At 40.8% G+C, this 26,878-nt stretch overlaps 1 protein-coding gene across 3 annotated transcripts in view; it reads left to right on the top strand.

Annotated features, from left to right (window-relative positions):
- The window catches only part of TTC29 (tetratricopeptide repeat domain 29), a 374,706-nt gene that overhangs the window by 283,866 nt on the left and 63,962 nt on the right, over positions 1-26,878 (top strand). For all 3 annotated transcript variants that reach the window (XM_040331767.1, XM_040331774.1, XM_040331760.1), the window contains exon 8: positions 7,599-7,690. In XM_040331767.1, the coding sequence (XP_040187701.1) occupies positions 7,599-7,690 (92 nt within the window). The remainder of the gene's footprint in view (positions 1-7,598; positions 7,691-26,878) is intronic.

The following is a 26,878-nucleotide window of genomic DNA, read 5'->3' as shown; positions in this document are numbered from 1 at the left end:
GAAGGAGGGAGGAGGGGACGAGTAGCAGCTGTTTTCACTTAATCACTCCTGAATGTTTTTAACTCTATAATGACCTTTTCAAGGAAAATAATAGCGTCTTCGTCACAGAATACTGGAACCCGCATACACACACACATATATATATATATATATATATATATATATATATATATATATATATATATATATATATATATATATATATATATATATATATAATATATATATATATATATATATAATATATCAAGAAATAAAAGAAATAAAACAATATAAGAAAGGAAAGCAATATTTGAGTGGTTAGGAGAAAAAATAACATAAACACAAAATAATCATTTTATTAACTCCATCACATACCCACTTATACTAACCTTGCTAGTGCTCTCTCACTTCTCCTATCTCCACCACAGGGGGCGACAATATCTGGTGCTTTTGAATAGAGGGGAAGTATGTGACCTCTCCCTCTGAAAAAGAGTGATGTCAATGCGTCCTTAGCTTTAGATACTAGCTGCCATTAGGAATTTTGGTGCCCACTGCAATGGAGGCAGGAGCGGCAAGGAAGCTCTGGCAAAGAGACTATTAGGGGTGCTTTTAAAAGGACACTGTCAAATCTCTGATGATGCAAACGCCTCAGTGGTGCTGGAAGCTGCATCACTGGGGTCCTTTGAATCACTGAGAAATACACTATACAGAGGTCTCCGGGCACCTATGACTCTCAAACACTGTATGAAATCAGTGATAAAGGTGTGGCAGTTGCAGATTTGTAAACATAAAGCAGAACCAAACAGATGGTCCCCGGATACCCGCTTGTGGCTTAACCCCCTCCTCACGGAATTTCACACTATACCTGATCCGAGCATATGAGCAACAAGGGGCATAAAGGTACTCAACCATATATGTGGTGATGGGGCCATCCTGCCCTTTAACACTATCAAACAGAACCATGACTTACCCAATTGCTACTTCTTTAGATATCTGCAGCTCCGACACGCCTTTTCTTCTCAATTTGGGTCTCAACCATTATTATTCCTTCACTCCACTCTAGAATGCCTCCTCCGGAACAATGAACTGGCAAAACCCCTATCCACCATATATAGGGCTCTGCTACCATCAATGCATTTTGGGCTGGAAACTCTCCAAGCTAAATGGAGGGTGGACTTTCCTGAACTAGACACAGAGGATTGGGAGGACATGTGGGAATACCCTTTTCTCCAAAGCAGTCAAGGATCGCTTAATTCAATTCAGGATATCCTGGGGCCTATCCTAGCTGTTGGAAATGTGGTAATCTTGAGGCCGGTTTCTGTCATATGTTGTGGTCCTGTCCCAAAGTGCACTCTTTCTGGGTAGAGGTGATGCAATTTATAGCCTTGTTGTTAACAATCCCAATCTCGCAGACTGTACCGGTCTGCTTGCTGGGCCTTGTGGGCCCCTTGGCGCACCGCACAGCAACTAGGACCCTTATTGGACTTTTGCTCTTTTACGCCCGTAAAGCAATATTACTAAAATGGAAAGAATCAGATGCGCCCTCCCTGAACTCTTGGAAAGCCTTGGTTAACTCTTCAATACCATTATATAAAGCCACATATGACTCCCGTGGGTGTACTGCTAAATTTGACAAAGTGTGGAAATTATGGCTTGATTCCGCCTCCACTAATGCTGCTCAAGAATAGTCAGGTTTACTGATACACATTAACTACTTCCTCAATGCTAACGCCTACTAAGACCCTCCTGACACCCATATAGTTGAACCCCTGGTATTTCTAGGCCTAGTACCAAAGATCCCTCTTGGGAAACCTCACCCCTATCAAGGATAAGTAGCACACTCTCCTTTCATAATTTCTCCAAATGGAGTGGCTGAGCAGTAAAGTTGTGTTGTTTATGTTTTGTTTGCTTGTTTTTGTTTTCTTCTGTTGCTAACAGCACTGTTTAGACAGATAACCTGTTGCTAGGTACCGATCCATGTGGTACTTTTCGAGCCAGGGAATGCCCAGAGGCTCTGTTTTTGTAACTCTATTTAAAACCAATAAAGAGAATAAAATAAAAAAAAAGGGCACGGTCACGTTGCCCTTAATGAGCAAGGTGATAGTGTCTCAATAGAGGTTTATTTTTAGGCTTAGTTAATCACTTGACCTCTGGAAGGTTTTACTGCTATTCAGCACTATGCTACTTTAACTGGTAATTGCTTGGTCATGCAACACTGCACACAAATTACATTTCTACAATTTTTTTCAAACAAATAGAGCTTTCTTTTCGGAGCATTTGACCACCATTCTTTATTTTTAAATGTTTTGCTATATAAATTAAAAATACAGAAATATTTGATTTTTTTTTTAGTTTTTTTAATTTCTCTTATTAAATTTTGCAAACAAATAATCTTTCTTCGTAAATTTAGGGCAAAATGTATTCTGCTACTATTTAGTCTGTGTGAAAGTTATAGTCTACAAACTATATATATATATATATATATATATATATATATATATATATATATATATATATATATATATACATATATACAGGGGGTCTCCGGCTTACAAACTAGATAGGGTCTGTTGGTTTGTTCTTAAGTTGAATCTGTTTATAAATCAGAACAGGTACACTTTTTAAGTGCAGCTCCAGCCCAAAAAACTATTTTTAAGCTTTTTGGATAACCTAGTGAATGGTTATCACCCCTGTAACATTTGTTTTGCTGTCTGTGCCCCTGTTCAGAAGATTTCACCTCACTTTCTGTCCCAATGACAAAATTTGGGGTTGTTGTGGAAACAAGCTTTGGTGATAAATCATCAGTGGAGACACCTTTTTCCCCAAATAACTCTTACAGGAAAGAATTTCCCTTCCTAGGGGTAGATTTCCTCTTACTTCCTGTTGTTTCCCTCCGTTTGTAAGTAGGGGTCATTCATAAGTCGGATGTTTGTAACTAGGGGACCCCCTGTGTATATATATATATATATATATATATATATATATATATATTTGTAAATTGATCAATCTTAATGTACTGATGGCTTATTCCCATGTTTGGAAGGTCCGAGGTATTTAGTAAGAGGCATGCTGAGTTTTTTGAAGCTGTAATTATTTTTGCTACAATTTTTTAGGTCATCATATGACTGGTGTGGCGGGGATCAGGGATACTGCCTGTTGACAGTATGTTAAAAATATAAATATTTTTTTTTTAATTCAAAGATCTTTTTTTAAGATTTTTGTGTACATTCTGAGGACTCTAATGCACTAAACAATGCTTATTGACCTAATTTTCATGAGTTATTTTGCAAACAATGGTTTTCATAAAGGAGTATTACAAAAATAATGTTTAGAACACACACTGATGTAGAGTAAAATCTAAAATTTTAGAGGCAAGTAACAGTAGCAAGTAAAAAGACATGCAATTATGCTTTATAGGGTACAGTATGTGAAATTAATGTTTCACATAGATTGCGCTCAGGAATTTTATGTTAGTAGTCATAATTTAAACTAAATTACAGACAATACACAATACATTTCATTATATAATTCTGGCAGAAGATGTATAGAAAAGGAGTATATTATTTGATACATTCTGAGAAATTTTAGTGTCAATATCATATCTATAGTCGCAGTCACCTACCTCTGTCTCCAATGTCTTCCAGAGCTTCAGAGACTCAGCAGGCTCCCAGTCCATTTCAGCAGCACATGTCAGAAGTCATTAGCTGGGGATCGCTTTGACTAATGTTCCAGTTGATTGTATGAATCCTACTCCAGAGCTGTAAATGAGGCAGAAGCACTCTTACTGCTCACAAACTGTGAAATGGCTGAGTGCATTTAGATTGCCAGAAATCAAAGAAATGTATTTCCAATAAAATCTGATAGGCTTTTTTTTCTCTATCAGGCAGGTAGAGGAAATTAATTTACTAAATTATACTTGTAGTTGACACTAACAGTGTACATTTAACATACTGTGTTTACAAGTCTACCATCAATTCTTTTAATACCAAGTTCAGTGTTTGCAACATTAACAATTCATTAAATAAGCAATACATTGGGAATAGGCTAATTAAGAAACACATAAAGACTTCCCAAACATGTATATTTTCATTGCTTTTACAGTAATGATTAGGATGATATCATCATCATTTTCTTTACTGTTACTATTTACAGTACTAATATTGAATCCATTATATGCTATGGCCAGGTTTTTCTGTTTATATTATATAATATGAAATGCATTTTAACCACTTGCCGACCGGCTAACGCCGATATACGTTGGTAGAATGGCACAGCTGTGCAAAGCAACGTACCAGTCGCCGCGAGCTCCATGACCTGACCCGCAGACTCAATGTCTGCCAGTGTCCCACGATCATGTCACGAAACTGAAGAACAGGGAGATGCCTATGTAAACAAGGCATTTCCCTGTTCTACCTAGTGACAGGACAGTGACCTACTGCTCCCTGTCATCGGGAGCAGTGATCACTGTCTTGTCACTTGTAGCCCAGCCCCCCACAGTTAGAATCACTACCTAGGACACACTTAACCCCTTCCTCACCCCCTAGTGTTTAACCCCTTACCTGCCAGTGTCATTTACACAGTAATCAGTGCATTTAATAATAATATAAATGCCATGAAATTATCCTCTATTTTGTAGACGCTATAACTTTTGCACAAACCAATCAATATATGCTTATTGAGATTTATTTTACCAAAAATATGTCGGGAAAATACATATCGGCCTGAAACTGAGAAAGACATTTTTTTTATATATATATTTTTGGGGGATATTTATTATAGCAAAAAGGAAAAAATATTGTTTTGTTTTTTTTCAAAATTGTCACTCTTTTTTTTGTTTATAGCGCAAAAAATAAAAATGGCAGAGGTGATCAATCACCACTAATTTGTGGGAAAAAAAGAACGTCAATTTTGCTTGGGTACCACGTCGCACGACCGCGCAATTGTCAGTTAAAGCGACGCAGAGCCAAATCTCAAAAAGTGCTCTGGTCCGGAAGGGGGTAAAATCTCCAGGGGCTGAAGTGGTTAAATTGCCCCCTTCAATTTAAGTAAAGGGAACATCCCTTTCTTATAAACATGTGGCTTTTATTGATGGCCCCACATGTCTCTTAAAAGAAAACACTACTGAGATAAAGAGGTTGCTATTGCTGATCTCCTTTTGAAATTTCTAGGTGCCTGACTGTCTCTGGCTTTAGACAGCGGAGAAAGCATGTAGTTCAGAAAAGCCAGAGTAAAATAAAAACTCCAAAATCATAGGTCAGCTGCCTTTTCCACATTAAAGCCGGCCATAGATGGATCAAATGTCTGGGGGTTCAGCAGGGACTGGCCGAGATTTACCACATCCTAGTACGTTATGATAGACTTACTTACAAACGGAGCCCTCCAGCGATGCATTGTCAGGGCTCTCACCAGTTCCCGGAGCTTCCATCTGCACCCGGTCTTCCAAGGTTCGCATCTTCAGCTGCTTTATTGGCTGGGCCGGTGCGACGTCACTCCAGTGCATGCACACGGGAGTCACATAACTGTGGCGCTCAGAGCGGGCCGCAAATGTGGTCTGAGCTGCGCATGTGTGACTCGGGTTACATTACCCACTGACAGGCGGGAGGATGTGTATGACAGTCCCATGAGTCATTGCAAGGCTGACAGTTACAAGTATGATTCGCACAGGCAGATGCATGATAGGACTTGTAGTTTCACAACTGCTGGAGGGCTGCTAGTTAAAGACCCCCTGCTCTAGGGTCTCTTCTCTTATAAAAAGTCTGCTTGTCAGCAGATTTGTACATTGCTAACTTTACTACCACTATAGGGTAGTTCCCCGACTTAGAGGTGAGTAGTGTCGCCGGAACAGCACCCAACTCCCAGAATCCAGACTCCCCTCCATCTTTATATTACAGGTGGGTAGACTGGATCCAAAAAGCCTGGTACGGCAGTACACATATTAACTCCCCCCAGCTTGGGCCAGCCAATCTCTAACTAAGATTTCTGTAGGTTTTCAGTACAACCAGCCTATCACATTTTTTGCATGTGATTACTGCCATTGGATATAGCCGCTAGCAGTAATCATTGTGTTCGGCCAGCGGGGAAGGCTCCTCATTGGCAGAACACATGGGATTCCCTCATCAACACTGAGCATTTTTTTTTCCTACAACCCAATTATTATTATTTTTGATTTGATTTGTGATGGAATTGAGACCTGCAAATACCTTCTGTTTTAAGAAAGCTCTACTGAGTTTCTCAATGATTAAAGTTATTGTAAAGTTACATTTTTTAATAAACACCAAACTACTTGCTCTGTACAATAGAATTGCACACAGAGTGACCCTGATCCTCCTCTTCTGGCTTCTCCTGTTGACGCTCCTGGTTCCTCCTCTTCTGGGTGTGCCACCATAGGAAGCCACCTGTGGGCTCGATCCTGAGCTGGGCTGCCTGTATCTATAGGCATAGACAGTGTGTCTCAGCCTTGCCCCCTTTCTCTTTGTCACAGGATTTTACTGACAGCAGCAAGAGAAAATTGCTCCCGCTGCCTCAGAAAATCATGGGGTGAGACACTACAGATAAGCACATCATTTGATCGAGTAAGAGCTCAGGTAAATATAAGGGGGGCCTCTACCTAAACATGTTTTTACTTTAATGCAAGTAATGCATTAAGATAAGAAGTGTTTAGCCTTTAGAACCACTTCACGCAATCCCTTTTAGCCCACCCCATCAATTATAATAAAAACAGCCTAAGACTCCTTTCACACTGAGGCAGTTTTCAGGCATTTTAGCGCTAGAAATAACCTCTAAAAAGTGCCTGAAATCTACCTCTTATTCTTCGCAATGAGTGCTTTCACACTCAGGTGGTGCGCTTGCAGAACGTTAAGAAAAGTCCTGCAAGCAGTATCTTTTGGGGCGGCTTGGGAGCACTATAATTAGCGCTGCAGTGAGAAAGGGGTCTAATATTATAGATCCATGCATTCCTAATGTTGCCTAAAAAACCTATTTCAATCTGAAAGAGACCAGAGGCTGGGACAGAGGGTCACATTTCAGCAGGACAATGAGCAAAAATACAGCCAAAATTGTGCAACTTTACAACCTAAACATTTGGGGAAAAAATAAAAATGTCATAGGTGCAATGTGATTGGCTACTACTTTTGTGGGGGAAAAAAACTGCTAATGCGAAGAATTACCACTTACACTAAGTTATGACTTGGGTACTGCAAGCTTGTTGACATACACTTGCACACACTGGTATCATGCTTATATGCATTTTGAACCAGCTACTTCAGACACCAGTGCTCCATTTAGCTTTATGACTTTTGCATTTGCTTCAAAAGCTTACATGCGCATGCATAATTTTTGTTTCCATATTGCAAATGTGCATTTTTCATGCGTTATCTAAACCCAAAGAGAATTATTCAAAAATAAAATGTTGTATGATGCAGGCATGCTACAAATGCTAGGTGTTTTCTTATGTGTATGTGTTATTTGCCTTTAACTTGTTCTAAATAATATTATCAAGCATTCTGAGTGGACATATACATGTTAAATGTTCACATTGCAAAGATACAATGTTGTTACCAAATTAAAATTATTACAAAATTATTTATATTATAATGTTGTTGTTTTTTTGTCCACAGTTTCTATATACGTATATGGAAATCTCCAAAGAGCTTGGAGATACTGTTGGCCTTGGAAAAGCATATGAAGCAATGGCAAAGGCTCTGGAAAGGTAAGTTAGCACTCCAATGTCTTGCTGTCACTGTCAATTCATTCAACTGTGAAAGACTTCAATTGCTAGAGATCTGTCACTTCCCATTTACTGGCTCTTTACATCCTAAGCACTGCCCTTCTCGAATGACCCTTTCAATCTAAATTATTTGAAACAAATACAGTTTAAAAGGGCAGCATGAGACAGCATCAAAGCTTTACTTATCCTGTGCTCTTACTGTACTGCTGTACACTTTTATTGAGGCACTAAAACACTGATATGGAGAGATCAATGTGTATAGAGTATATATAGATAGATAGATATATCTATATATAGATATATATATATATATATCGTTTTATATATATATATATATATATATATATATATATATATATATATATATATATATATATATAGTTATATATTGCTAGATATATATCTATAGATATATATACCGTATATGTATATACAGAGAGAGATAGATAGATAAATATATATATATATATATATATATATATATATATATATATATATACCGGTATATAGATCATGCAGAAATTAAATATTGCAGCCAAGGCTTTAATCAAATGTTTTAAGCAAAATGTTATATGTTAGTAATTATTTAACAATGGTTAAGGCTGGACCATTCTGTGCCTTAAAGTGGAACTACACTTGAAGTGGAAGTGGAAAGTGGAAGTGGAACTTACATCTGAGCACCACAAATCAAAAATGTTATTTAATTCATAAAATTTAAAGCGAACACACCCATCCTTCCACGTTTCCATGTTTTATCTTTCTAAAAAAAAATCAGTTTAAAAAACACCCCCCTAGCATTTCTGGCCATGGCCATCTTGAGTAAGTTCATATGATTTGTGTAGCAATTGCTTCCTGGAATCCATCTGGAATCCATCTGCCCTTCGCTCAAGCATGCATGCAGGAGGGTATGCTTTGCTGAGAAAACCCTTCCTCTCCCCCTGAAGACTCCTGGGATGTATGACATCATTTGCCTAGGCCTGGAAACCCGAAAGTAACTAAAGAAATGTAAAAAAATGTTTAAAACTTAGATTAAAAACAGTCAATTTTGACTGAGAGAGTGAAGTTCCACTTTGAGTCCTGCAGCAGTTGTACAGGCTACTCTCCTGTACTAAAAATGCATACTCTGATTTCACTAAACACTCTGTGCTTCTTATAGTGTGCATCAGAAGCTACAAGTCTAGTTAGCTAGCCCTTCTCTTGCTGGGCTAAAGGTGGCCATACATGGATTGGAATTCCTGCTGAGCCAGACGAATTTCAATCCATGTGTGGCCACTGTGGTTGAACAGAAGTTGATCTACCGGTCGAGTTCTGTGCAACAACCCTGTGAGATAAAAGCCACTCAGTCAGTGCTAAAGGCCAATCTGTGTATTCTAACAGTGGGGAAGATCCTCCCTTGTCAATACAGTAGTGCAACAGGCATCTACCTCAAATGTGTCAATGGGGGAATCAGTTCAGCACATTGGCTCAACAGGAAAAAAAACTGAACCTTGCATGACCAGCTTTACTGTCCCTAGCTGGCCCCTTTCTTTTTTTTTGTAATTCCTTTATTTTCATAGAAAGTGCGTTTAACAATCAACACAGCAGAGATACATAATACAAATCTGACAGAAAGATCAAATGTGGTTATAAGATATGGCAAACATATCAGATACTCCGGAATTGCGCAGTAAGTAAGGCACACAAAAAAAACATGGTATAGAGATAATATCGGTGAGCGAGCCCGGGAAGGCATCCTAAGAAATACTTGCGCGACCTAGAACTTATAATAACCTATTCAGAGCTATACAATACAATAAAAAATAAAACATTTTTACAATTGTTTGGGAGGCAAGGCATCTCAAAGTCCAGATGGGCCCAAACCTGGGACACATTAATTAATGCACATCAGGATATTCACAGTATCTGATCTAAACAGCCCATGGTTGGGTAAGAGTTATGGGGAAGGGTTGTGTACAGAAGAGGGAAAAGGGAGGGGTAGAGGGTCAGATAACCCTAAGAGCAGGAAAGCAACATGGACCAGGGGATGAAGGGAGAGAGGCGGGAGGTAGGCAGGGAGAGGAGAGGTGGAGGCATAGTGGAGTGCACTGGCAGATAGCAGATAATAGGAGAAGAGTAGAGTAGGGTGGCGCCCCCCGACTAGGGAGCCGAACAAGCCCAATGGGTCAGCCAGAAGGCCAGGGTCTCCAGGTTTCCCAGAAGGGCTCCTCCCTGTTGTGCAAGGTGGCAGTGAGGCCCATTTCATTTTTTGGATTTTCTACTATAAAGGGTCATCATCACTTGTGCCTAATCTAAGGCAGACTGCATGCAAATCCAGCCCTCCTAGGAATGCCTATTCCTCTAGCCTGACATATACCCACCAAGGCATTTTGATAGCTGCAGAATTCCTCCTAATTATGGCTTGCATGAGGAGAGAGGGCTTTTGAGAGGAATTCTGAGGCAGTGTTGTAATTCCACTTAGATTTAATGGGAATTATTTTACTGTATGTTGTTCTTCCCTTTGGGAGTACTCCTTGCACACCATGGATGTCCAGATTGATTTTTCTGTTTAAAAAAGCTTTTTTTTTTTTCTACTGTACATGCACTTTTTGTCCAAGATGCAATGTACAGTATGGTGTGAGAACAGGCAGGTATTCAAATGTTCGTTGTTCTTAGCAAAATGTCTAGCCATCTGGTGCCAATTTACAAAATGTCATAAAGGAGTAATTTTTTCCAATCAAAAAGAAAAAAATATTTCAGACTAATTGACTAGGTACAGTTTTGCCCTTGGGCTAGCAGCAGTCAGTAGCATAATCCAGGGATAGGCAGAGGTCAGCGCACGTTGTTGACAATAAGCATAACCGAGCAATAAGCAGAAGTAAGGCCAGGTGACAGAAAAGCATTATCCAGAAACAGGCAGATGTCAGGGCCGATGACAGACAATAAGTTTGATCCAGGAACAGGCTAGCAGGGTCAGAACAAAGTGTCAATAGCAGAGCCCAGTGCCAGTCTAGTGCAACTACACAACACAACCATGGGCTTGTAATGTTATAAATAGAGCTCCAGAGCAGACCCCCTTTGTAAGAACGAGGGGAGTTCTGTTACCAACCAATAGTAATGGAGGGGAATTGCCACCAAAACAGGGCCTGTTAGCCAGCAACTGATGCTCGAGCCTGGCATGAGGGAGCAGCTGAGTTGCATGCTCCGAGTAGAGGAAGACGTGCAGTGCAGGAGTGTGAGAGATGCTCCTGACAGGGACAATTACAACTATCACAAGTTAGCAAAAAGCATTTTCAATAGATTTTCACTCCAATTTTAATCAAGTGGTGATCTAAACTGGGATACACAAAAACCAAAAGGAGCAGATTGCTGTGGACCAATCAATTCCACGCAAACTTTTTTCTCAAAAAAAATGTGATGGAAAGTTTTCAGAATTTTTATAAAATTGTGTCAATATCAAATGTACTTAGTTAACCAATCATAAGTATGGTTAAATTCTTAAAGTATTGGGAAATGATTATGGTGATGGGAGGCATTTGCTCAGTAAAGAATAATTAGGGTAGAGAGGTATATAAAAAAAAAAAAATCGAGAAAAATGGGGAGTTGCTTTGTCGAAATTTTGGATGGGACAATGTCTCTCTTCTATAAACAAAAGAAGAAGGAACTGCAGAAAGGCACTTTACCTATATCAGACAAACAGGAAAAGGTAATACTTATCCACCCCAAGCAGAGCAAAAACCACTTACCCAGCTTTCAGATAAGCAACCGCTGTGTACTATTAAACAAGTAACCCTTACTATCTGCTAGCAGTGGGCCTACAGTCTAATGCCGCGTACACACGATCAGTTCATCTGATGAAAATGGACCGTTATTTAGACAGAGTTCTCACATACTGACTTAATTAAATTTTTGCTTGTGATCTCATGAATAATGTTTTTTGTTTTTTTTAAAGCCAGATCTCCATAATAATTTGCTTTACTCCACATCTCCTTTTTTTTGTTTAAATTTTTTTTTTATATATTTTCTGGTGATCTTTTTTTTTGATATATCAAGTTATAACAACAACATTCTCCCCCCCCCCCCCCAAGGAGGTTGTGTCCTTTGTTAATTACACATTGTATTTCTGATTTTTTTTTATGGCTATTCACCAGAAAAACAGTATTTACCGTAACTTAAATTAAATCTCCATTTATTCTGGTTAAATCAATTAAAGATGAAGGGCAACAATTGAACAATCAGCCAAATATATGCAGACTTTGGATCCCAAAGGCAGATTTCACCATGATAAACAACAAAATAAATAACATGAGGAGTCCCTCTAATTGGGACCAAAATCTGGTCCCCAAATCACAGAAATCAGGAGCAGCAGCAGATGTAATAAATGTCCCCAAGCTGTGGTACTCCAACAACAACCTCCGTTTTCTGGCATATCAGCTTGAAGCCAGGTAATCACTTTCTGGTCTTCCTTGTAGCCTTCCTTCCACGGCTCCCTGCAGCGTTCCCTCCACGGCTTCCTCAACGGCCCCTTGCAGACTGTGGCGCTGGTGGTAAGAATTTGGCAGCAGGAGGAGAAGGATGGGCCAGGTCACTGAGGTGTGTGGTCTCAGTCAGCAGGCCCCTTCTTCCCCTCTGAATCACAGAGGCAAAAAGATCTTCTTCCAGTCCCCGTTGTCCCTCCTCCATTCTTTGCAGTTGGTCTGCGAGGTAGCAGCTGTAGCCCTCTACAGGGTTAAGGGGGGCTTACATGATCGCAGCTGCCTCCCTAATAACCTGCAGAGACTCCTCCTCCAGCTGGGGCATACGCTTAGGTCTTTTTGCTCTCATCTGGAGGGGAGGTGATTCAGTGCTCCCACTGGGCCTGGGCACCTGCTGACTGCCACTTGGCCCAGCCTCCTCCTGTCTGCCACTCACCCCTTCCTCCTCCTTGCTGCCACATTCTGGAACCTCCTCCTCCTCTTGGCTGAGCTCTTCCTGTGTATAAAAAAGGGACATGGTTTTATTTGTTGCTTCATCAATCACACACATTTAAAGCTCATGACTGTTACAATTAGAATGGTATTATCGAAATTGAACAGACTCTCATTCTGACCCCTGCAGTTGGCATCCCTGTTACACTAATTTCTGGCCACGACTTTTTTTTTTGTTTCAAGCTTTCATTTTGGTTAAAAATACATCTCGTTAAACCAACAATAATTCTAGGCCAAGAAATATGTTGTAAACTACTATACCTGACTGAAGATGTTCAGATCTGGCTCTTCGAGCTCAGCCTGCTCCTCGGCACCCTCTGCAGGGGTGGGTGGAACAGTGGAAGGAACGCTGGAGGGAAGGGTGGAAGGAAGACTGGAAAGTGATTCTCTGGCTTCTATCTGATCGTCCAGAAAACGGAGGTGCTTGAAGGGACTTTCTGGTCTTCCTTGTAGCCTTCCTTCCACGGCTCCCTCCACGGCCCCTTGCAGGCTGTGGCACTGGTGGTGAGAATGTGGCAGCAGGAGGAGGAGGAGAAGGATGGGCCAGGTCACTGGGGTGTGTGGTCTCAGTCAGCAGGCCCCTTCTTCTCCTCTGAATCACAGAGGCAAAAAGATCTTCTGCCAGTCCCCGTTGTCCCTCCTCCATTCTTTGCAGTTGGTCTGCGAGGTAGCAGCTGTAGCCCTCTACAGGGTTAAGGGGGGCCTATAAAGAACGACCTGGAAAACAGAAAATGAGCGGACAGGAACGCACTGCAAAACAGATACGACCTGACTGCAAGCACTGAAAGAGAGATACGAACCCACAAGCACGAACTGAACACCAGAAAAGGATCTGAAAAGCACGGAGACTGAAAAGCGTGAATCGGCTCTAACCAAACTTTTACTAACACGCGGTAACACAAAATCAGCAAAAGCAACCCCAAGGGTGGCGCCATTGGATTTGAACTTCCCCTTTATAGTGCCTTGGTACGTGGTGTACGTGACCGTGTTCTGACACGATCGTTTTTTTAACCGATGGTGTGTAGGCACGACTGATTAAAGTCAGCTTCATCGGATATCTGATGAAAAAATCCATCAGTTCGTTTTCATCGGATGAACTGATCGTGTGTACGTGGCATAACACTCCATCACCTTGCTTAGATTTTTATACCTCATAGCAGAAAAAGCAGGAAGAATACCCATACAAAATCTAGGTCCATTTTAATCCAGCATGCAAGGGTAGAAGGGTAGAGATGTGAATCTCTACATATGCATACCTAACAGCTATTGATAGGTTTTACTGTGTTGTCACACAACCTGCACCAGTTTTGTGTTGCATTAGCTCTATGCTGTGAGCCCTGGTATCATCACATATATGATTCACTTTGACAAAAGGCTCTAATGGTATCAGCACAGTGTTTGGCTGCTACAGTACCACTCCAGGTCATATAACCTGCAATTGCAACACCAGGGGATCTGCATTTTAAAGCTGTTAGTTAAAGCAGTAGAAAACCCAAATTCAAACATTTAATATATTGCAGTTTACCAATTCTTAGATGTGATGGCTGCATTAGGTTACTTTTTTAGGCTTTCTTTCTTCTATTTGCATCTGTTGATCCAGCCAGCACATTTGTTGAGCACAAGCTCTCCAGCAGAAAGTATCCATTTACATGGATGAGACAAACCACATAACACTGGCATGAGTGATTAAAAGAATCAACTTTTATTTATTCATGTAAAACCTTTATCCCAAAAATAAAAATAAATGTTTGCTGTAACTGATTATAAAGTGGAAGCAGAAGCTTGGCTTTAATGTGTCAGTGTATTTAAATCTGTTATTACATTTAACACTACCCTCACCACAGACTGACAATGCTGCTGTCTGCTGTGCCTCTTGTGCTCATTCATCCAGGAGGTGTGTTTCTGGCTTTTGCAGCAATCACATCCAAGAATTGGTGAGCTGCAATATAATAAAAGTATGCTTTTGGGTTTAATGCTGCTTTAAGGGTCAGGTAAAAGTTTGGTTTTAGAGTAAATAAATACATGTTAACACTTTAGGGCTGGGGTTATTTTTCAATGGCTGTTTTTCCAAATTAGTTTAAATATTAAAGTGGAATTCCAGGTTTAAAAAAATACATTTTATTTCTATGAATATTATAAAAAACACTTTTATAGTATACATTTTTGAATATGCAGAATGTCTCATTAAAAACAACAGTCTATTCTAGACAATCAGCAATCTACCTCTGCTTCACAATCAGAGGTGTGCCTGTTGTGCCGGTTGTGGCTGCTCACAGGCACTTCCTGGTACCATTTTCTGTGTCTGTGCAAGCAGCACAGCACATCCCTACCCCTGTCCTGTCTAGCCCCCTTCTATGATGTCATAAGTTTTCTCATGAATCCAGATAGCAAGCAATTGAGCTGCAAGTTTGGAAATGACTAGCTAAGCTATTGCTAGACTTGACAGGCTTCATAATTTGTTGCACAATTGCAGCAAGTTCGCATTCATTCACTCCAGATCAACTTTCTTTGCAAACATTCTGCAAGTCTGCTGCAAGTTCTGATTCCGTTATGTTGTGCAATAGTCATCCCACCACAGGGGTCACTGTGGCTGAATTTTCATGCTGTAGACTTGCAGAGCTCTTTCTGTAAAGACTTGCCACAAAAATTTGCTACAAATTGGAAAAGTGTCAACTAGAACTTTTAATTTAGGTGCTCTGCAAGTGTACAACTTACCAGTGAAAATGTGCAGCAGGTTAAAAAGAATTAGGCCCCTTTCACACTTGTATGACTTGTCCTGCTACTTGGGACTGAAAAGTCCTTCCCCATGGTTTCCAATGACAACCATTCATATTAGTACGACTTCAAGTCGTGTCGACTTCAAAGGAGTCCCTGCACTACTTTGGTCTGACTTTAATGCGAGTTACACAGGCATTCCCTGAAATTGCAGCAAAAATCGCAGCAAAATCGTGTCTGCAAAATCGCGTGACTTTGAAGTCGCAGTAGTTTTAACGGGGCCTAAACAAGACAAATTTGTGACAAGTTACCCTTGCTATCTGGGAATGAGGACGCACAAGCGTCTTCATTCATAGGAGAGCTCCTACAGAATTGTGGCACTAGCTACAGAGGAGAAAGTAAGGCATTCTCCCTTCTAGTATGAATGGAAAAGCATTGCAGTTATATCACAGCAATGCATTATATAAAAAAAAACTGCACAGCTTTTAACAATTTTACACATACCAATTGACTTACATTGCTAACTGATTGCAGGAGATTACCGTATTTATCGGTGTATAACATGCACAGGCGTATAACACCCACCCTAACTTTAAGAGGGAAGTTTCAGGAAAAAAACGTTCCACAGCCCCCTGCATATAACACGCAAGGAGCGTTTACCCTCTATTTTCAGGGTAAAAAAGTGCGTGTTATACGCCAATAAATACAGTATTTAAACACAAGCTTTTTCTTCCTCTTGAAGGACAGAGTAAGGTTAGCAGTTAAGGGTTACATGTTTGAGTTAGGTTAGATGTTAGGATACATGATTGCTCCTTTTCTTGTTTTGACAGGGGCTTACTGATTGATTTTATGACAAAATTTACATAACATTGATTAAATAATTCATACCAATTACCACTGAATTATAATTCATACTAGAAAAGATACAATTTCTGGGGAAATTGTGCAACGTGGTCTTGCCTTCACCAATACTCCTGACTGGAGACAGTGCCCCTGGAGATGTAAATGTGATCCAACAGTGTGTTGATCCAGTTCGATCCATTGCCCCATCAAAAACTGCTCCATCAAAAACTGCACCATCAAAACTGCACCATCCTATTTGCCCCATCAAAAACTGGTTGCTATGGAGGGTTGCTATGGACTGATGGCTATGGACTGATGGCTATGGACTGGTTGCTATTGATGGGTTGCTATGGACGGTTGCTATGGATGGTTGCTATGAACTGGTTGCTATGGACTGGTTGCTATGGTTGGGTTGCTATGGTCTGGTTGCTATGAACTGGTTGCTATGGACTGGTTGCTATGGACTGGTTGCTATGGATTGGTTGCTATGGACTGGTTGCCATGGACTGGTTGCTATGGACTGGTTTCTATGGACAGTTGCTATGGACGATTGCTATGGACTGGTTGCTATGGACTGGTTGCTATGGACTGGTTGCTATGGATGGTTGCTATGGACTGGTTGCTATGGACTGGTTGCTATGAACTGGTTGCTATGGTCTGGTTGCTATGGACTGGTTGCTATGGACTGGTTGCTATGGAGTGGTTGCTATGGAGTGGTTGCTATGGAGTGGTTGCTATGGTCTGGTTGCTTTGAACTGGTTGCTATGGACTGGTTGCTATGGACTGGTTGCTATGGATGGTTTCTATGGACTGGTTGCTATGGACTGGTTTCTATGGATGGGTTGCTATGGACTGGTTGCTATGGAGTGGTTGCTATGGTCGGGCTGCTATGAACTGGTTGCTATGGACTGGTTGCTATATACTGGTTGCTATGGATGGTTGCTATGGAGTGGTTGCTATGGAGGGTTGCTATGGTCGGGTTGCTATGGACTGGTTGCTATGGACTGGTTGCTATGGATGGTTGCTATGGACTGGTCGCTTAGCCGTGAACTTAGCTTAGCTCGGTGCATTGTAGCTTCTCCAATCGCAAATCGGGATGGAATCCTCCACAGTCTTAGACTTCCAAATGACCAAAAGGATTTATTAAAAACCAGGAACCAAACAACAAAAATGGACAGATAAAATGGTAGTCATCCAGCAATGGACTGGTTGCTATGGATGGTTGAAATGGACTGGTTGCTATGGATTGGTTGCTATTGATGGTTTCTATGGACTGATTGCTATGGATGGTTGCTATATGCAGAGTATGCTATATGCAGAAGTTACAAGAAGAAGAAGAAACAGGAGAACCGGTTTCATCACTACTCTTGCCTTCGCTTGATTGACCCAGACCGAAAGGTACTTGGGTCCACATCACATGGTAAGAGTACCCATCTTATTTACTTAGGATTGTCTTCTCGTCTTTTTTCCACCAATCTGAAGATCTGTTGTTATCCTACCACATGATTGCATAGACTATTTATCAGTTGCTGTGCACAGTCTTCTATTAGACCAGTGGTTCTCAACCTGGGGGTCGGGACCCCCTTGGGGGTCAAATGATGATTTTCCAGGGGTCACCAAATCCTGGGCTGTTCCTGATGCCCGCGCTGCTCTCCCAGCCTTTTCGCAACCACCCAGCAGGGCTCTTCCTAAAGCCCGCAGCCACCCATTCAGTTCATTGCATGGCTGGGGGGCAGAGACTAGAGGTCAGCTGACTGGTGAGGAATGTGAAGTGGGAAAAGCTGGAGGAGACCCTATCTCCTGATTTTGGCATAGGTGTCACTACTACGAGACACCACAAAGTCGGAGACACAGTGAGTAACACTACCTGTGATTGAAGTTGCCATTATAAGTCCCCACTACTATTCTCACATAAGCAGATGGCCTTGATCAAGAACACCTAAGTTGGCCGATCAGAACCCCCCCCCCCCCCCAGCACTGCCACTCATTCCAACTCTGGCCAGCACTGACACTGATCCCACCCCCCACCAGAACTGCCACTCGTCCCATTCCCCCCCCACCAAGGAGTAAGAGAAAGAATAAAAATAGAGAATACATGGGAAGGAGAGGAAAAGAGAGCAGAACAAAGAAAAAGGAGAGAAAGAATAAGAGAAAGAACAAAAAAGACGGCTAGAGAGAGGGAAGGGGGGGGGGAGAAACGAAACAAGACATTAGGATAGAGAGAGATAAAAGGGAAAAAAAGGAGAACAAAGAGAAACAGTGGCACATCCTAAAATGTATCAGAAGGGGTTTTAATACTGTACGAGTGGAAGGGACTCAGGGAGCCCTAAATGTCCGTGGGTTAGGGGGCGCAAATTACTTGTCTTGCCTTGGGTGCTGACAACCCACACTATGAAAATAATTTTACTGTTAGGGGACCCAACAACTTGGGAAATGTTATCAAGGGGTCACGGCACTAGTAAGGTTGAGAACCACTGTATTAGACTCTTATGATCAGTCCTTGTGCATTTGGGACTATCAGTCGCTCACACCTGGGTGCTCACCCATTTAGCTTTTTGTGTTACTTCATTAGTAGTCATTATGTGATACTAGGTTGCTCTTGTATTTATATTGACTTATGACACATTCATATATCCTGTTCATGAGGTTTTGTTCATCCCTTAAACGCTGCACGTATTTTATTTCAAATAATATAACTGCATTTTGAAAATAATTTCTCACACAATGACCTCTGTAATAATTGAGCAGTAAAGGTACAGGATTCCTAAATTAGTTTATAAACATTACCCTGCTTCGCTGGCTTCACCCTAATCAATAGACAAGTGCAACTGGCTACTAAAACTTCAGAGGTTGCTGGATAAATTGATACAATTACCACTGCCTGTACCATTTCTACACACTGACTTTATAGGCTATGGATAACTAACTGGAATCCCTAGAACAATCTTCCAGTATAGAGATGTCAATAATATTCCTTTATAATTCTTTCCAAATCTGCCTGCCTATCAGGTAAACTCTCTTCTTGTAATAGACCGGCTATAGGTACCTATAAAACCCTGGAGTACCTCAATTCACTGTACCATTTCTTTACCCTGACTGTTTATAGGCTATGGGTAAATAACTGGAATCCCTAGAACAATCTTTCAGTATAAGGATCTCAATGATATAATGGTCTCCAAATCTTCCTGCCTATCAGCTAAACTCTCTCTGACTATGGGTACCTATAATACTCTAGAGTACCTCAATTCCTACGTTTATAGTTTCCGAAATTGCCTTTCCATCAAATAAACTCTCTCTATCCAATAGGCTAGTTCAAGATACTTATTTTGCTCTGGAGTAACTAAATTGGTAAGTCTTGTTACCTCAAAAACATGCTAATTTCAAGCTACTCAAACTGCTGACCATCAAACACCAAAACATAAACCAAACATTAAACCATGCGTGAGAAACCCCAAAAATAAACAAAGGTGCCCCCAAAAACAAAAAAGGGACCCTACATGTTTTACTCAATTAGGAGCTTCAGCAGGGGTGTTAAAATAACACACCAGGGCACCATAAATAAATCAAACTGTTGTTAACCTTGATTAATGCAACGTTGTTTCTACTCTGCATAATAATCTACAACCTAGAAATAAATAACTTTTTTATTTCAGCCTCTCAGTTTACACATGAGTAGAGCACGCACATGCTTTATTCTTATGAATTGAATAAAAATGATGTATGCAAGAGATTAGCTCTCAATTTCTGTCTTAAAATGAATTACCCAGAAATAAATTGATACGATTGTTCAACAAAGTAGGTTTGTTAGTGTGGCTGTACTTTATGGTGCTTACCTTAATATTGAACTTGGTGTCTTTTGGAATACTTCCTGAAATTAGAAGAAAGCTATTTATTTTTATACATTTCCCTTTTCACTGATTCCATTTACCTTAATACTTTCATCTGCAGGCTCCAAACTTAGAGCACCATCAAGAATCCCCTTTGTGGTAGTTGCATCCCTGCTCTATTTGATTTCTCCATTCTGAGTAAATGATTAAGTTTTCATGCATTGGTTCAACCAAAACCTATGTTCAGTCAACCACATCCTTTATTGATTACTTCTACAGCAAACAGTAGGCCAAGTGTGATATACATAATTGGACAGTTGTCAGGGGATATGGGTGTTTAAAGTCCCGTTTGCCCATCTGGAAACTGGAATCACCTTGGTAGACAAATATCCCTAAGCTTTTTCGTTCTCTTCCTTTGGACTGCAGAGTCCTGCTCCTCAGAATATATGCTTTTAACTCTCTGAGGTCTGGTTGAATGAGTTTGGTGATTATAACCCATAATATGCTCCCCAGGCTGCACCTGTGCACTGCATTCAGAGAATTGGGAAAAGAGAAATTAATATTTGTCTAACATCACAACCTTGTCCTTTATCCTCAGCTTTTCTTCTGTGAGATTGTGTTTGATTCTGTACTACTGATGATGTGCTGTTTTATTTGTACAAAGAATTAAGACAGATAGATAGATAGATAGATAGATAGATAGATAGATAGATAGATAGATAGATAGATAGATAGATAGATAGATAGATAGATAGATAGCTTAGATTACTATTGTTATTTATAGTAATCATCGCACTAGTAAAAACATTATTAGTAAAAGTATCCTTTGAAAAGCACTAGTATTTATGGACTTCTAAATTATAGTATTTAAAGGACCTCTATTGTAAAAGCTAATGTATTCTGATAACTGTATGCAGTTAACAGTTAAAATAATAGTATTGGGTATTTTCATTCCTTTTTTATTTCACATGCTTTTATTTATATGTTGTCCACATTTACATGCCAGCTGTTTCCTAGGAACCCTAGTATTTTTCTTGAAGTTGGTTGATGGGGGTTCCTTGTGTTGTGGCTGATTGACTGCTCATTTGATGGTGTCTGCATAATTCAGGGGCCAATGTCAATTGTCAATAGGAAGGGCATTCTTCTCACTGACCACCAATGTAATCTTTGGTCTCCCAAGATCTGAACATTATTTCAAAGGTTCTTCTGAAGTAAAAAGGGCAAAAAATGTCTGCATTAGAGCAACAGAGTTTTAAGCTGTGTGAATAAGAATAAGCCATTGTAAGAAACCCTGTCAGGGGTTATAGCTTGTTCCACCTCCTGTTACTGAAACTTTTACGGGACAAATTCACCAGAAAAACATGAATTCATCATAATATAGCATACATCTCTTGCGATCCCCTGTGAAAAAAATGTCCACAATTTTGGTGCTCTGAATGCCCATAATTTTCATATGTTAAACACCATGTGACTTCAATGAAAAGCCCACTCCCCGCAGGTCAGACACTGACCAAACTTCTATACAGACCTATATACTGTATGATTGGCATATAATGCTTTAATATACAAATAATTCAATTCCTCTTCCCCCCACATCAAACTTCCAAATCTTCCTATCCATATGCAGCTCCATAAAAATCCAAAGAGGGATGTAATAATGTATGAATATAAAAAACAACGGCTCATAATAGTCCCAATGAAATGAAAAATGTGCCAAAAGACCAGCGGCAAGCTTATATAAGGCCTGAGTGGACAACATCACTTCTGGATCGATGTCTGACATCACTTCTGGTAGCCGTGTAGCCACGACTGATGCGTTTCATCCTTCTGACTTCATCACGGGAGATGACTGCATGTCACAGCAACCAGAACTAAATACCCACCCATACATAGTCCTTAACCCCTAATGATACAGGACCTTCATCAAAGTTAAAAAATGCCATCACATAGTCCCGATTCAAGATAGCACAATTCTAAACATCAAACTAGGTGGATACTCTCTCTGTATATGTACGACTAAAACAGATAAACGCTGACAATAAAATACTCCATACAAACATACAATCAAAAAATACACATTAATATTAGTGCTTTAACAAATAACTCCTCAGAACTCCAAATTAGATCCAATATGAAACTGGGAACAATAAACATGACCTGTATTAATGTGGCAAAAAAAATGTTTATAGTGCATTTCCCTCTCTCAAAAAGTAACTTCTAGGAAATTAATTTCTCTTTACTTAGTTGACATTCCAGTTTAGTATCATTACTATTAGTGCCATAAAGGAATGTACAGATTCTTCTGAACCATTCCATATGATCGGGGGATCATCAATAAACCTCTGATAAAATAATAACTGTGGTCTAGACTTATGAAAACACATTTTTCTTCCCATTCTGTCATAAAAATATTCCCAGGGCTGGGTGCAAACTTGGCGCTTGTGGCGACACCCTTTCATGGTAAATAAAATTGATTTTTGATAACAAAAATAATTATGCGACAGACAAAGTCTAGAACCTTCTTCAAAAAAAACTTTCTGAGCATATTAAATGCATCATCAGACTGACTTATGGTAATTAATGACAAAACATCAGAAATACCCATAAATACTTCCGATTTTCCCTCTAAATGTATCTCCTTCATTAGTTGTAACACATTTTTTTAATATCTTTTCAATAGGCCACAAGGACGTCATTGGTTTCGACGTGAACGTAAATAACGTCCAGCCCCATTCACGGACGACTTACGCAAACGACGTAACTTTTTCAAATTTCGACGCGGGAACGATGGCCATACTTAACATTGTTATGCCGCACTTACGCCACCATATAGCAGGGGTAACTATACGCCGGGAAAAGCCTAACGTAAACGGCGTAACTTTACTGCGTCGGCCGGGCGTACGTTCGGGAATTCGCGTATCTAGCTAATTTACATATTTTGACGCGGAAATCAGCGTACACGCCCCTAGTGGCCAGCGTAAAAATGCAGTTACGATCTGACGGCGTAAGAGACTTACGCCTGTCGGATCTAACAGATATCTATGCGGAACTGATTCTAAGAATCAGTCGCATAGATACGACGGCACAATGCAGAGATACGACGGCGTTCCTGGAGATACGCCGTTGTATCTCCACTGAGAATCTGGCCCATAGACTGTATATAGGAAGTTGTCCCTGAAGTTTGTTGGAAGTCAAATGGGCATCCCATAACCTCCCATCCGTATCCAAGTTATTAATTAACCTCAAAAAAAAAAGAAGAAAAGTCATGGACTGTTCTCTGTCTCAAGAGTGCCTGTAAAAATTCAGTGTGCCTGGCTGTGCAGAGTGGGGGATCCCAGTTTACTTGCGGCTCCTTAGAGGGTGCGCTACACATGTAATATTTGTTTTTTGTTTTTTTTCACAATCCAAGGTTTATTGAAGTAAAAGAAGGATCGTACAGAAGGTAGAATATAACAACGTACAAAAATTGCGTATGAATCGTACACAAATGGTTATAACAGATAAATGAACAGTATCTGACATAGATAAAAATTAGATAAATCACACTTGATAAGGCAAATAGGAAAGAGGAATGAGGGGGGGGAGTGGGGAGGGGGGGGTAGGAGGGGGGAGGTGGGGAGGAGGCTGTGGAAGGGACGAGGAGCGAGGGCTGATCTGAAAGGAAAAGGGGGAACCATAATCTGTCTAATGGTAATAAGAGGAAGGAAAGGGGGGTGAATCAGTGTTCGATATCATGAGAGCATTAGGTCATGGAATGAAGCTCAATGAAGAGAGAGAGACTCAAACTCTTTCGAGAAGGTGAAAGCAACCCAAGGTGACCAATTTTCGATGAAGGCGGCGCTGCGTTCGTTTTTCATTGCAACTAGTTCCTCCATTTTGTAGATATATCTCACTTTTTCCAACCAATCTCTGACCCCTGGGACTCTATCTGTTTTCCAGAACAGAGGAATCAATGATTTTGCTATTGTAAGCAAGTGCCTTGTTAAGGACTTTTTATATCTTTGTATAGAGAAGGAATTGATATGTAGCAGGCACGCAGCAGCATCTAGGGTGATTGTAGTTTCAGTTATGTGCCTGATCCAGGTTGAGACCTGATTACTGATTAAGGGGCATTCCCACCAAATATGTAGGAAGGTGCCCATGTCTGATTTATAGCGCCAGCAGGTGTCAGAGATTGCCGGGGACCATTTGTGTGGCTTCACAGGAGTAATATACCATTGTGTAAGTACTTTATATGAAGTCTCTTGGTGTTTGGTACTTAATGAACATGTGTGTGCAAATATGCAGGCCCTTTCCCATTAGCGTTCGCTAAATTGCTGGCCTAAGTCTCTCTCCCATCTCTCCTTGTGTTTATGAGCTTCTTCAGAATCATGTGAGATCAGCCACTTGTATGCCAGAGAGGTGGTTTTGAGCACTGGGGACCTCTTGCGGCAGATGTCTTCCATGGGTGTTACGTTTTGGAAAAAAGAGGTTTTGTGTTTACTGTTTATTAGGAAGTTCCTAAGTTGCACGAAGAACCAAGGGTTTGGAGCTGAGTCGCCAAATTCAGTTTTAAGAGAGGGAAGGGTTTTAACCGTGTTGCCAGACATACAATGGGCGACTAGGAATTTTTTGGAGGGGTCAGGAAGTGGTAGAGACTTTTGGTTCTGCCCTGGGAGGAAGTCAGGGTTTCCCACAATCGGTGTCATCGGGCCTGGAATTGTAGCTAGGTTGTATGGCATAGCTAGTTTGTGCCAGATTTTTAACGTATTGGCTATGAGAGGGTTGGCGGAGTTTTTGAAGGATTTAGAGTGGAGGGTCCAAGGATAGTAAAGGAGGGACTGTGAGGAGTAGGCCAGTTCCAATTGTACCCAGTCCTTATTGGGACCATTACAGTGCCAATCTATTACCCTTGTAATGTGGGAGGCAAAGTGATATTTTCTGTAATCCGGTAGGCCCAGGCCACCACTGTTTTTGGGGAGTTTAAGAATTTTCATTGAAATCCTAGATTTTTTGTTAGACCAGAGAATTCCCCTTTGGGCCGATTGAAGTGTAGAAAAGAAGGAATTCGGTATGTGGACTGGGAGGGCATTGAAAAGATATAGCAATCTCGGAAGCACCACCATCTTCAATATGGCGGCCCTTCCGAACCAGGAGAAGAATTTGGAGTTCCATCTCCTCAGGTCTCCCCAAATCGATTTCAACAGGGGGATAAAGTTAGTTTTATATAGGGAGTTTAAGTCAGGGGTGAGTCTGATTCCTAGGTACTTCAGGGATTATTTTTCCCATTTGAATTTGAAATTCTCTTTAAGTAATTTGAGTTCATCTGGGGGAAGGGTAAGGTTGAGCGCTTCAGATTTGGTCGGGTTGACTTTGAAGTTTGAGATAAAACCGAATGTTTTAAATATTTTAGATAAATTTGGCATGGAAATGTGTGGTCGGGTGATGAAAAATAGAAGATCATCAGCGTAGGCCGCTAATTTAAATTCTCTATCTTTAACCATGAAGCCACTGATATCTGGGGTTAAGTTTATGGTCCTAATGAGTGGTTCCAATGACAGAATAAAAAGTATGGGGGACAGGGGGCAGCCTTGGCGGGTGCCATTGCGTATGTCTATAGGGTCCGATAGGGTGGTGTTAACCTTGATCCGTGCGGTCGGATTGTGGTAGAGGGCCTTAATCCAGTTTGCAATATTCCCCGTAAGACCGATATGGGAGCACACTGCAAACAGGTAATCCCATGATATCCTATCGAAGGCCTTCTCCGCGTCTGTGGACAGGAGAAGGCCCTCGATTTTTGAAATATTTGCATGATGGACTAGGTTTAGGGATTTGATTATGTTGTCCCTGGCTTCTCTTCCGGGCATGTAGCCTACCTGCTCAGGGCCTATGATTTTTGATAAGAGGGGTTTAATCCTATTCGCCAGAATTTAATAGGGAGATGGGCCTATAATTTGCGGTTTCTGTATGGTCTTTGTCCAGTTTCGGGACTACGGCTATGTGGGCTGAGAGTAAAGAGTTGGAGTCATGTGGTTGCTGTTCTAGGTGATTTAGGGCTTTAAGCAGCGGGTCAGTGAGGATAAGGGAGAATGTCTTATAGTATTGAGACGTGTAACCGTCAGGGCGCGGACTTTTCCCTGATTTCAGTTCTTTAATTATCAGTTGGAGTTCAGTAGTGGTGATGGGCTTGTTTAAGGTGGAGACCTCCCTAGAAGAGAGTGATGGGAGTTTGCTATCAGTTAGAAATTTAAGAATCATTTCTTCTTTGGGAGAATGTATATGAGGCGGTTTGTGTTGTGGAGGTAGGTCATAAAGGCCTGCATAGAAGTCATGGAAGATTGCGGCTATTTTTTCCGAGGCGTGTTCTAGGGTGCCTGAGCTATTCCGAATCGAATAAATTTGGTTTGCTAGGGTAGCATCCCTAAGGGCTCTAGCGAGTTGTTTCCCTCCCTTGTCTCCCTTTTCATAAAAGATGTTTCTTTTGAAAAACAGGGATTTTTGGGTCTGGAAAGTCAATAGTTGTGTAAGGGATTTCCTATGTCTGATCAAGTCATCCATCACCCTATCAGAGAGTGATTTCTTGTGTAGTGTCTCAAGTGTAGCTGTGGTATTTGAGAGGCGTGTGAATTCCTCTGCCCTTTCTCTCTTCCGCCTCGCGCCCCACTTAATTAGCTCTCCTCTTATAACACTCTTGTGTGCCTCCCAGTTGTTGAGCGGGTTGTCAGAGTCCTTGTTCAGTCTAAAGTATGTTTCAATGGATTCTCGGATGTCGTCATGGATAATCAGGTCTGTCAGCAAAGATGCATTGAGTCTCCAATTGAACGGGGGTCTCTGTTTAGGTCCTAGGGATAGTGTCACAGCTA

This window comes from Rana temporaria, chromosome 1, assembly GCF_905171775.1.
Source record: "Rana temporaria chromosome 1, aRanTem1.1, whole genome shotgun sequence".
Lineage (NCBI taxonomy): Eukaryota > Metazoa > Chordata > Amphibia > Anura > Ranidae > Rana > Rana temporaria.
Note: the sequence above shows the minus strand (reverse complement) of the source record. Positions and strands in the feature narration are given on the sequence as shown.